Raw genomic sequence first — 12,426 nt, forward strand, 5'->3', positions numbered from 1 at the left:
TTTCCTTAGATTTAAACAAGAAAGGCAGAAATTTATTAATCTTAAACTCTTAAGCCGGTTACCATATACGAATATGTGACACGACCAGGCTAGCATGCATACACGATAAACACACACACAGCAAGAGACAGAAAAGGTAGAACGAATAAAGTGGAAAAGTTGAGACACTATCTGGTATTTACAGTCCTTTAAGTTCAATGTGGAGTTTTTGGTTGCTGGTCACTCCTGCTGTTCGTTGGGGCCCCAGTTCACGCTTCAACTTGTTTCGATGTCAGAGTCTTTTCTCTCTTTCGGTTTACGTGTTTTCCGTGGGTCCAGTGGCTCGGGGAGAAAGCGGGAGTTCCAGGTTCCAGTTCAAACAGCCTGCTGTGTCTTTCTGTGTGGCACAATTCAAAAAAACCAAAGGTTGCCCAGCAGGTTAGTCATGTGACTAGCTGGTTTGACCACTTCTGTTTGTGGATTCGGCCATCTTAGCAGTCATCCTGGAATGTGAGCCGCCTCACCTTTAATGTCTGGTGATCAAAGTCCATTTTGGATTAAGTTGACCAGAGAATAGTCCTTTGTCTCCACAAGCACTGTCTGTTAGTATGCAAATATCCTTCCAGCCAGGTGTCTGGTGATTTTTTTTTAACAAGTCCTTTCTTCACTCCAGCAACAGTTTAAAATCAGTGTTCATATCATAAAATGAATATGTCTCATTCTTGGCAGGTGGGGGTCTGCATGACACAATCCAGTCTAATCCCACTGCCCCACTTTGTCCCCATAGCCCTGTATCAATCTCAAACTAATCTCACTGCCCCGCGTTCTCCCCATAGCCCTGTATCAATCCCAAACTAATCCCACTGCCCCGCATTGTCCCCATAGCCCTGTATCAATCCCAAACTAATCCCACTGCCCCGCATTGTCCCCATAGCCCTGTATCAATCCCAAACTAATCTCAGTGCCCCGCATTCTCCCCATAGCCCTGTATCAATCCGAAACTAATCCCACTGCCCCGCATTCTCCCCATAGCCCTGTATCAATCCCAAACTAATCCCACTGCCCCGCATTGTCCCCATAGCCCTGTATCAATCCCAAACTAATCTCAGTGCCCCGCATTGTCCCCATAGCCCTGTATCAATCCCAAACTAATCCCACTGCCCCGCATTGTCCCCATAGCCCTGTATCAATCCCAAACTAATCTCAGTGCCCCGCATTCTCCCCATAGCCCTGTATCAATCCCAAACTAATCCCACTGCCCCGCATTGTCCCCATAGCCCTGTATCAATCCCAAACTAATCTCACTGCCCCGCATTGTCCCCATAGTCCTGTATTGTCATCTGCTTCAAATATTTATCCAATTTTCCCTTAATAGGTTTAAGGGTTTCAATCACTCCCCAGTTGATGAAACATTCCAGGCTACAACAACCCTCTGTGTAATGAAATTTATCCTGAGCTCTGTCCGCACACTCTGAGTCACAGAGTCATTAGGGCACAGAAGGAGGCTGTGTAGGATGTTTGTCAAACAATCCTGTCAGTCCCATTCCCCTGCTTATCCCCCTAGCCCTGCAAGTTTATTTCCCTCAAGTGCCCATACAATGTCCTTTTGAAATCATTCATCGTCTCCACTTCTACTGCCCTCGGGGGCAACGAGTTCCAGGTCATCAACACTCACTGCATAAAAAGTTCTTCCTCGCATCCCCCTGCACCTCTTGCCCAAAACCTTCAATCTGTGTCCCCTAATCCTTGTACCATCGGCTAATTGGAACAGTTTTTCTTTGTCTAACTTATCTAAGCCTCTCATAATCTGTACACCTCTATCAAATCTCTCCTCAAGCTCCTTTGCTCGAAGGAGAACAACCCCAGTTTCCCCAACATAACCTTGGAACTAAAATCCCTCATCCCTGGAACCATTCTGGAAAATCTCCTCTGCACCCTCTCAAGGACCCTCACGTCCTTCCTAAAGTGTGGTGACCAGAACTGGATGCAATTCTCTAGTTGGGGCCTAACCAGAGCTTTATAAAGGTTCAGCATAACTTCCCTGTTTTTGAACTCAATGCCTCTATTTATGAAGCCCAAGATCCCATTTGCTTTACTAACCACTGTCTCAATATGTCCTGCCACCTTCAAAGATCGATGCATATGCACCTCCAGGCCCCTCTGTTCCTGCACACTCTTTAGAACTGTGCCATTAATTATTTATTGCCTCACCCTATTCCTTCTGCCAAAATGCATCACTTCATACTTATATGTATGAAATCTATCTACCATTTGTCTGCCCATTCTGCTAGCCAATCTATGTCCTGTTCCAGTCGTTTTGTATCATCTCACTGTTTGCCATACCCTTAAGTTTGGTATCACTGGCAAGTTTTGAAATTTTGCTCTGCATTCCAATATCCAGGTAATTTATATATATCATACTGAGCACAAAGGAAGATGGTTGTGGTTGTTGCAGGTCAATTATCTCAGTCCCAGGACATCGCTGCAGGAGTTCCTCAGGGTAGTGTCCTAGGCCCAACCATCTTCAGCTGCATCATCAATGACCTTCCTTCCATCAGAAGGTCAGAATTCGTGATATTTGTAGATGTTTGCACAATGTTCAGCACCATTTGCAACTCCTCAGATACTGAAGTAGCCCGTGTCCAGATGCAGCAAAACCTGGACAACATCCAGGCTTGGACTGATAAGTGGCATGTAATATTCGCACCACACAGGGGCCAGGCAATGACCATCTCCAACAAGAGAGAATCTAACCATCTCCCCTTATGTTCAATGGCATTACCATCACTGAATCCCCTACTATCAACACCCTGGGGGTTATCATTGACCAGAAACTGAACTGGGCAAGCCACATAAATAGCTACCTGAGCATGTCAGAGGCTAGGAATTCTGTGAAGAGTAACTCGCCTCCTGTCTCCCCAAAGCTTGTTCACCATCTACAAGGCACAAGTCAGGAGTGTGTTGGAATACTCTCCACTTGCCTGGATGGGTGCAGCTCCAACAACACTCAAGAAGCTTGACACCATCCAGGACAAAGCAGCCCACTTGATAGGCACCCCATCTACAAACATTCACTCCCTCCACCACTGACGCACAGTGGCAGCAGTGTGTACCATCTACAAGATGCAGTGCAACAACTCACTAAGGGTCCTTCGACAGCATCTTCCAAACCCACGACCTCTACCACCTCGAAGGACAAGGGCAGCAGATGCATGGGAACTGCGCCACTTGCAAGTTCCCCTCCAAGTCACACACCATCCTGACTTGGAACTATATTGCCGTTCTTTCACTGTTGCTGGGTCAGCATTGTGCGTGGGTGTACCTACACCCCAAGGACTGCAGCGGTTCAGCAATAAATGCTGGCCTAGCCAGCGACGCCCACATCCTATGAACGAATAAACAGTGATTAAGTAAGGAGGGAGAGGCGGAGAGGTCTAGGGAGGGAATTCCAGAGCTCAGGGCCTCGGTCACTGAAGACACAGACGGTGGAGCGATTTAAACATTTTTTTTTATTCGTTCATGGGATGTGGGCATCTTGCTGCCACTGTGCATCGGTGGTGAAGGGAATAAGTGTTGAAGGTGCCAATCAATTGGGCTGCTTTGTCCTGGATGGTGTCGAGCTTCTTGAGTGTTGTTGGAGCTGCACCCATCCAGGCAAGTGGAGAGTATTCCATCACACTCCTGACTTGTGCCTTGTAGATGGTGGACAGGCATTGGGGAGTCAGGAGGTGAGTTACTCACTGCAGAATTCCTAGCCTCTGACCTGCTGTTGTAGCCACAGTATTTATGTGGCTTGTCCAGTTCATTTTTTTTCAATGGTGAGCTCCTGGTAAACCTCTTCTGTACCCTCTCCAAAGCCTCCACGTCCTTCTGGTAGTGTGGCAACCAGAATTGCACGCAATATTGTAAGTGTGGCCTAACTAAAGTTCTGTACAGCTGCAGCATGACTTGCCAATTTTTATACTCTATGCCCCGACCGATGAAGGCAAGCATGCCGTATGCCTTCTTGACTACCTTATCCACCTGCGTTGCCACTTTCAGTGACCTGTGGACCTGTACGCCCAGATCTCTCTGCCTGTCAATACTCCTAAGGGTTCTGCCATTTACTGTATACCTCCCACCTGCATTATACTTTCCAAAATGCATTACCTCACATTTGTCCGGATTAAACTCCATCTCCATGAAACTTACATCTTGCCAACCAGAAAATGACCCATTTATGCCTACTCTCTGTTTCCTGTTAGCAAGCCAATCTTCTATCCATGCCAAAATGTTACCCCCAAACCATGAGGTTTTAGTTTCCACAATAACCTTTGATGTGTTACCTTATCAAATGCCTTCTGGAAGTCTAAGTACAGTACATCCACCAGTTCCCCTTTATCCACAGCACATGTTACTTCTTCAAAAAACTCCAATAATTTGGTTAAACATGATTTCCCTTTCACAAAACCATGTTGACTCTGCTTGATTACCTTGAATTTTTCTAATTGCCCTGCTATAAAGTCTTTAATAATAGCTTCTAACATTTTCCCTAAGACAGATGTTAAGCTAACTGGCCTGTAGTTTCCTGCTTTCTGCCTCTCTCCCTTTTTGAAAAAAGGAGTTACATTCGCTATTTTCCAATCTCATGGAAACTTCCCCGCATCTTGGGAATTCTGGATAATCAAAACCAACGCATCAACTATCTCACTAGCAACTTCTTTTAAGACCCTCGGATGAAGTCCATCAGAGCCCAGCGACTTGTCAGCCCGCAGCTCCAACAGTTTGCTCAGGAACACTTTCCTGGTGATTGTAATTTTCTTGAGTTCCTGCCTCCCTTCCATTTCCTGATTTACAGCTATTTCTGGGATGTTACTTGTATCCTCAATGGTGAAGACCGATGCAAAATACCTGTTCAATTCATCTGCCATCTCCTTATTTTCCCTTATTAATTCCCCAGACTCACTTTCTATAGGGCCAACACTCACTTTGTTAACTCTTTTCTTTTTTAAATATCTATAGAAACTCTTACTATCCGTTTTTATATTTCTTGCCAGCTTTCTCTCATACTCTAATTTTTCCCTCCTCATTAATCTTTAGTCGTTCTTTGGTGCTTTTTATATCCTGTCCAATTTTCTCACCTGCCATCCATCTGTGCGCAATTATATGCTTTTTCTTTAAGTTTGATACTATCTTTAACTTTTTTACTTAACCATGGATGAGTCCTCCCCTTGGAGTTTTTCTCTCTGGTTGGAATGTATCTATTCTGTGTATTTTGAAATATCCCCTTAAATGCCTGCCACTGCATCTCTATTGATCTATCCCTTAACCTACTTTGCCAGTTCACTTTAGCTAACTCTGCTTTCATGCCCTCATAATTGCCCTTATTTAAGTTGAAAATACTAGTCTTAGACCCACTCTTCGCTCTCTCAAACTGAATGTATAATTCAATCATATTATGATTGCTGCTGTCTAGGGGCGCCTTCACAATGAGGTCATTAATTAATCCGATCTCATTGCACAGTACTAGATCTAGTATAGCCTGCCCTCTTGTTAGCTTCAGAACATGCTGTTCTAAAAACCTATCCTGAAAACATTCTCTGAACTCCTCATCTAGGCTACTTTTGCCCATCTGATTTTTCCAGCCTATATTTAGATTAGAATTTCCCCATGATTATCACCATACCTTTCTGACAAGCACCCATTATTTCTTCTTTTATACCCCGTGTGGTTACTGTTAGGGAGCCTATACACCACTCCCACAATGACTTCTTGCCATTATCATTTCCCATCTCAACCCAAACCACTTCTATATCCTGGTTTAATAAACTTAGGCCATCCTTCTTTATTGTGCTAAACCATCATTAATTAACAGACCTTTGCTCACTTCCTGTCCTTCCTAAATGTCATGTACCCTTCAATATTCAGGTCCCAATCTATATCATCCTGCAGCCATGTCTGTAATGGCTATCAGATCATACTTATTTATTTCTATTTGCGCTATCAGTTCATCTGTTTTGTTTCGAATGCTACTGCATTCAGATACAGAGTCTTTAGTTTTGTCCTTTTATTATTTATGTCACCTCTAGCCTTGTCTGCTGATTTACTCTTCGATTTGTAATCACTGTCCCTTCCTGTCATGGTCTGTTTATCTTTTCCCATATTAATACCTTTCTCTCTTGCCTTGTCTCTACTTTTTGATTTACCACATCTTTGCAAATTTGATCCCTTGCCCCCACTATTTAGTTTAAAACCCTCTCTACTTCCCTACTTATGCGAATCACTAGAACACCGGTCCCAGCACAGTTCAGGTGTCGACTGTCCCAACGGTACAGCCCACACTTTTTCCAGTACTGGTGCCAGTGCCCCAGGAATTGGAACCCACTTCTACCACACCAGTCTTTGAGCCACACATTCATTTCTCTAATCTTATTTGCTGTACTCCAATTTGCACGTGACTCAGGTAATAATTCAGGGATTATTACCTTTGAGGTTCTGCTTCTTAATTTGGTGCCAGGCTCCTCATACTGACTATGCAGAACCTCTTTCCTTGTCCTGCTTGTGTTATTGGTACCTGCATGGACCACGACGACTGGATCTTCCTCCCTCTGTAAGTTCCTCTCCAGCCCTGAGCAGATGTCCCGAACCCTGGCACTGGGCAGGCAACACAGCCTTCTGGACTCTTGCTGTTTGCTGCAGAGAACAATCTCCCCTCACTTTACGGTCCCCTACTACCACTACTTTCCTGTTTGCTCCCCCCACTTGAACGGCTTCCTGTACCGTGGTGCCATAGTCAGTCTGCTCATCCACACTACAGCCCTCACTCTTGTCCATACAAGCTGCAAGAACCTCGAACTTGTTGCTCAACTGCAAGAACTGAGGCTCTTCCACTCCCACCTTCTCGATCCCCTTATCTGCCTGACAAGCAGTTACACCCTCCTGTCCCTGACCACTGACCCAGAACAGATGATCGTATCCTAAGGGGTGTGACTGCCTTCTGGAACAAAGTGTCCAGGTAACTTTCCCCCTCCATGATGCATCGCAGTGTCTGCAGCTCGGCCTCCAGCTCAGTGACTCTGAGCCGAAGCTCCTCAAGCCGTAGACACTTACTACAAACGTGGTTGCCTTGGATTGCCGTGGCATCCAGGAGCTCCCACATACAGCAGCCGCAACACATCACCTGTCCTGCCATCTTTATTGAGTTAATTCAATTACATTTATTTTCTCTTAATTAATTTGTAGTTCCCCTCCTTACCGAACTCCCTCACATACCAAACTCCCTTCACATTCCAAACTCCCTTCACATTCTGTGCCCTTCAGCAACACTCAACACAGACAAGCAACACTGAGAGTTCCCTGAATTTATACTATCTGAAAACAGTGTGTCAGCTTTGCTGGAGCTCAGGATCCAGTTTAAGCTAGCTACCTAATTAATTAGCTCAGAGAGCTTGTATACCCCTGTTTAAAGCTGTAAGAAAACTAACTTGCCTCTTAACTTAAACAGTAATTTCAGTTAAATGCTAAAGGTAAACAAAACAAAAACTAGACTTTAGAGAGATTAACCCCTAAAATCCATTCAGTTACCAAACTCCATTCTTCACACTCTGTGCCATCCAGCAGCAGCAGCAGCAACGGGATTTGGTGCAAGTTAGGGTACAGACAGCGGAGTTTTGAATGTGCTGAACTTTATAGCGAGTGGGAGACCAACCAGGAAAGCATTGGAATAGACAGACAGGGCCTCACTTAGAAAGATGGCCCCTCCAGTAATGCAGCACTCTCTCCAGTGAGTGTCAGCCTAGATTATGAGCACAAATCTGGATTGCAGCTTTGAACACAAGACCTTCTAGCTCAGAGCTTGCAGTGCAACCATCTCTCTCAGGCTGACTCTTCATTCTCACTTGTTTGGGATCCAGCACAGCAAGGATTGAACTATTGTCCCTTTTTCTGTAAATGCTGGGAAACAATTCTACCCCTGAACTCATCCAAGACACTGTCCTGAAATTGCTAAAGGCTTTTCCTAGTGTCCAACAGACTTTCCATCTCAACTACCCCAAGAACACACAGCCCTTTAGATAAGCCACGTCTTCACTTTGTATTTCAAGCAAATTGTTAGAATCATAGCACTGAACAGTACAACACAGAAGGAGGCCAGAGAAATCTGGCAAGTCCCACTCCCCCATTCGTTCCCATTTCCCTGCAACTTTTTCCCCCTTCAAGTATCTGTCCAGTTCCCTTTTGAAAGCTACAATTGAATCTATCCACCACCCAAGCAGCCAATGCACCTCAAATTTAACCACTCGTTGCATGAAAAAGTTTTTCCCTGTTACCATTCTATTATTCATGTCATTTTTTTTTTCTTTTGTGCAGAATTTATGTTTTGTGAACCAGTTAGGTTTTTACCGCAATCTGACTACTTCATTATCACTTTTACTCACACCAGTTTTTATTTCCAGATTTTTTACATTAAATTCAAATTTTCAAACTGCGATGGTGAGATCTGAACTCACATTCTCTATATTATTAGTTCAGAATTACTTGCCCATTAATATCACCATTGCATTACTGTACCCTGGTAGACTCCTGTCACGTTGATAAATGATTGTTGGCAGCACTGGTGCGATGCTGCGTGTGTCAGGAATTCAAGATTGCTGTCAGAGAACATGGTGGGAGAAGCAGTAAGTAGCCAAGTCGTTCTCCTCCCGGATTAGAAAACCAGAGTTTGTGAGTTCAAATCCCACCAGGACAGCTGTGAAATTGAACTGAATAAATTTGGTAATCTGTGGTCTGGCACCAGGAAAAATCACCATAAAAATTGCCAAATTATCGTAAAAACCCCACTGGGTCACTGATGTCACCTGTTCTGGGGTTGCTAGGCATCTGATGAACAGCGATTTAATTCACAGCCTGAGGTGTGCTAGCTGACCTTGGTCTGAGTACTCGGGGCAGGGAAGGATGAGAACATCACCTTGCGCACACTGCAAGCCAACAGCACAATGGTTCCACCTAATCTATGTTCTTTTGTCCTCTGCTCTCACCTACAGCTGCCTTACCACGAGCTGGAAAAGCTGAACGGCATCGAGGAAGTTAAACATTATTTACGGAAAAGACTCCTGGATGTGCAGTTATGACGATCACAGACTAGACTTTTGTACACTGCTCCTGTTTATATTTTGGAGAATTGACACACTCCCCATCAGCAGTCAGAGTGCCAGCAGATTGTAGCACCAATAGCAATTGGAATTCTGGGAATGCTCGGTCTTTTTATTTCTCCCCTTCCTCTGTTTTTCAGACTGGAGCGAGAATCTTTCCCGGTTTTATACTTTTTTTTGCTTTTGTGTGTTCCCATGCTAACTACTGCCACATGTTTTGTACCATCCCTGGAGATGGAAGGCTTTCCAGCAGAGTGTCTCGGCACATGAATGAAGTTTGTTTGTTCAACTGAGCATTTGCAGGGAGGTTTCTTGCAAGAGTTTTTTAATTGAGTTCATTGGCCCACTCCTGGCTTGTGGTTGTCTTCCATTCCATCGTTTGCCTCTCACCACCTTGCAACCTTTTCTAATGGCAAGGGAGATGTTGTGCAGTCCAAACAGTGGGAATCGGATTCCGAATGACCCCAGTCTAGAGCTGTTTCCCATCTGTAGCTCCTTTAGCAATCCCAGTCCCCCGAATGAGGAGGGGAGAAGACAGAGGCCGGACACTAACCCAGCAAATCTTGGGGCAAGACCCCCAAATGCTGTGACATGCTGAATTACTCCAACACTCTTCTCATCAGCCTAAAGCGGATCGGCCTGGTCCCATTGTGAACCCTTTGAACAGTTCTGAGATCAGTAACCACCACCTGGGTTTGAGGTTTGTGTGGTTACTGTCATTTTCAGGGAGTGCCGTTAGCTGGACCTGAGAGTAGAATTGAACAGCACTGTCAGATCTCCACTCCTGCCTGTGTGAGTGACCATGTGGCTTTCTATAAGCTTCCCAGCCTTGGCAAGATCTGATGGTCACAGATATTTAAAAAAAACTGTTCTTAAAAATTCATTCTTGGAATATGGGTGTCATTGGTGAAGCCAGCCAGCATTTATTGCCCATCCCTAATGGCCCTGGAGAAGGTGGTGGTGAGCTGCCTTCTTGGACCGCTGCAGTCCATGTGGTGCAGGTATACCCACAGTGCTGTTAGGAAGGGAGTTCCAGGATTTTGACCCAGCGACAGTGAAGGAATGGCGAAATAGTTCCAAGTCAGGATGGTGTGTGACTTGGAGGGGAACTTGCAGATGGTGGTGTTCCCATGCATCTGCTGCTCTTGTCCTTCTAGGTGGTAGAGGTCACGGGTTTGTAAGGTGCTGTCGAAGGAGCTTTGGTGAGTTCCTGCAGTGCATCTTATATATGGTACACACTGCTGCCACTGTGCATGGTGGTGGAGGAAGTGAATCTTTAAGGTGGTGGATGGGGTGTCAATCAAGCGGGCTGTTTTGCCTTGAACTGTATTGAACCTTTTGAGTGTCATTGCTGCTGTACTCATTTAGACAGTCTGGAACATGAAGTACCCTGTGGTTCAGTTTCTGTTTTCACATCCACCTCAACCAACAATCCTTTAGCCACAAATGGTGTAACTTTCAGTGGACTGTTGCAGGACTTTGTACAGTGTGGTGAAGTTGGACTGTCATTGGAGAGAACTTTTCATATCCTGATCTGCACACTGTCTAGGACAGGGTGGGTGTTGGTGGATGTGGAGGTGTTGGTTGCTAGGGCCGAGGGTGTTGGTGGAGGTGGTTTCTAGAAGCGAGGGTGGAGGTGGTTTCTAGAAGCGAGGGTGGAGGTGGTTGCTCGGGGCGAGGGTGTTGGTGGAGGTGGTTTCTAGAAGCGAGGGTGGAGGTGGTTTCTAGAAGCGAGGGTGGAGGTGGTTTCTAGAAGCGAGGGTGGAGGTGGTTGCTCGGGGCGAGGGTGTTGGTGGAGGTGGTTTCTAGAAGCGAGGGTGGAGGTGGTTTCTAGAAGCGAGGGTGGAGGTGGTTGCTCGGGGCGAGGGTGTTGGTGGTTGCTCGGGGCGAGGGTGTTGGAGGTGGTTTCTAGAAGCGAGGGTGGAGGTGGTTTCTAGAAGCGAGGGTGGAGGTGGTTGCTCGGGGCGAGGGTGTTGGTGGAGGTGGTTGCTCGGGGCGAGGGTGTTGGAGGTGGTTTCTAGAAGCGAGGGTGGAGGTGGTTGCTTGGGGCGAGGGTGTTGGTGGAGGTGGTTGCTCGGGGCGAGGGTGTTGGAGGTGGTTTCTAGAAGCGAGGGTGGAGGTGGTTGCTAGGGACAATGGTGTTGGTGGAGGTGGTTGCTAGGGACAATGGTGTTGGTGGAGTTGGTTACTAGGAACGACGGTGTTGGTGGAGGTGGTTGCTAGGTTGAGGGTCTTGGTGGAGGTGGTTGCTAGGGCCACAGGTGTTAGTGGAGGTGGTTGCTAGGGCCGAGGGTATAGTGGTTACTGGTTGTGGTGTTGACTGGAGACTGTCCTGTGGGAGGGGCAGGGGGTAAAGGCAGCCATGAAATGATTGTGATGAGGCCTGGGTTCCTTTCCACAGAGTGCTCCGCCAGTCTGAGGCTGCCTTCTGCCTGTTAATAGATACATGACATGGTCCTACTTCCTCAAAACCTAGAGCCACCGACTGGTAAACATAACTGGGTTTAATCTTCTTGCTATGAGAGTTTACCTGACCTGGACTGCAGTAGTTAGAAGGTGATTGTCTGTTAATGTGTGGGTTGTAGGTAGTCACTGGTGTGCAGAATGCGAGTGTACTTCAATTCCAGTTGAGTTGTTGGGGGTGGGGGGAACAGAGATGGGGGAGGGAACTCAGCTGAATGTAGTGTTTTAAATTTGATTCATTTTGGGTGGTGGGTTTTGGAGGTTTAACAGGATCTTCTGGTTGTGGATATGGGATGGGTTTAAAATGTGAATGAAATGTGAATAGAACGAGAAAATGGTGAAGTTACAAAGCAGGTCCATCGGTATCGATGTGATGTGTGTTTTAAGTCAAATATTTTTTAAAGTAACCTGTGTGTTTGGTGCGTTGTGAGGCCTGGGCTAATGGTTTTAGACATGTGTTTACCACAAGAGGGAATACTGGTGGGCTGTCTATTTCTAGCTTTAAGTTGTTTGTATCGACCAAAACTAAGGAACGATCTTGTGTGGCCTGTTGAAAGGGATTATAAAATACCTGGGAATAAACACAAAGGAGATCCACAGATTGTCTTCTGACTCTAAAATCATTTGAGAAATGAACATGGGTTTTTGAAGTGCTGGAAATTAGGACATTTTCTGCATCTGACACTGGTAAGGACTGGCTGTAGCCAAGTCACTCATTGGAAGGCTCCAGATTCTATTCCTCCTTTGCTGTGTGACATTGCCCATCCACACTTGCCCTGAGGGCATTAAGTCGATGAAAAATGTGGGACTGGAGTCATGTGGTCTCCCACATTCTGCTGCCCTTGAGGTCATCCAA

At 45.8% G+C, this 12,426-nt stretch overlaps 1 protein-coding gene across 1 annotated transcript in view; it reads left to right on the top strand.

The window, feature by feature from the left end:
- Positions 1-12,169, top strand: part of fastk (Fas-activated serine/threonine kinase) — a 223,642-nt gene extending 211,473 nt beyond the window's left edge. The window contains exon 10 of the mRNA XM_068031041.1: positions 9,000-12,169. Within this exon, the coding sequence (XP_067887142.1) occupies positions 9,000-9,086 (87 nt within the window). The 3' untranslated portion in view covers positions 9,087-12,169. The remainder of the gene's footprint in view (positions 1-8,999) is intronic.
- The last annotated feature ends 257 nt before the right edge of the window (positions 12,170-12,426 follow it).

This window comes from Heterodontus francisci, chromosome 5 (assembly GCF_036365525.1).
Source record: "Heterodontus francisci isolate sHetFra1 chromosome 5, sHetFra1.hap1, whole genome shotgun sequence".
Classification (NCBI taxonomy): domain Eukaryota; kingdom Metazoa; phylum Chordata; class Chondrichthyes; order Heterodontiformes; family Heterodontidae; genus Heterodontus; species Heterodontus francisci.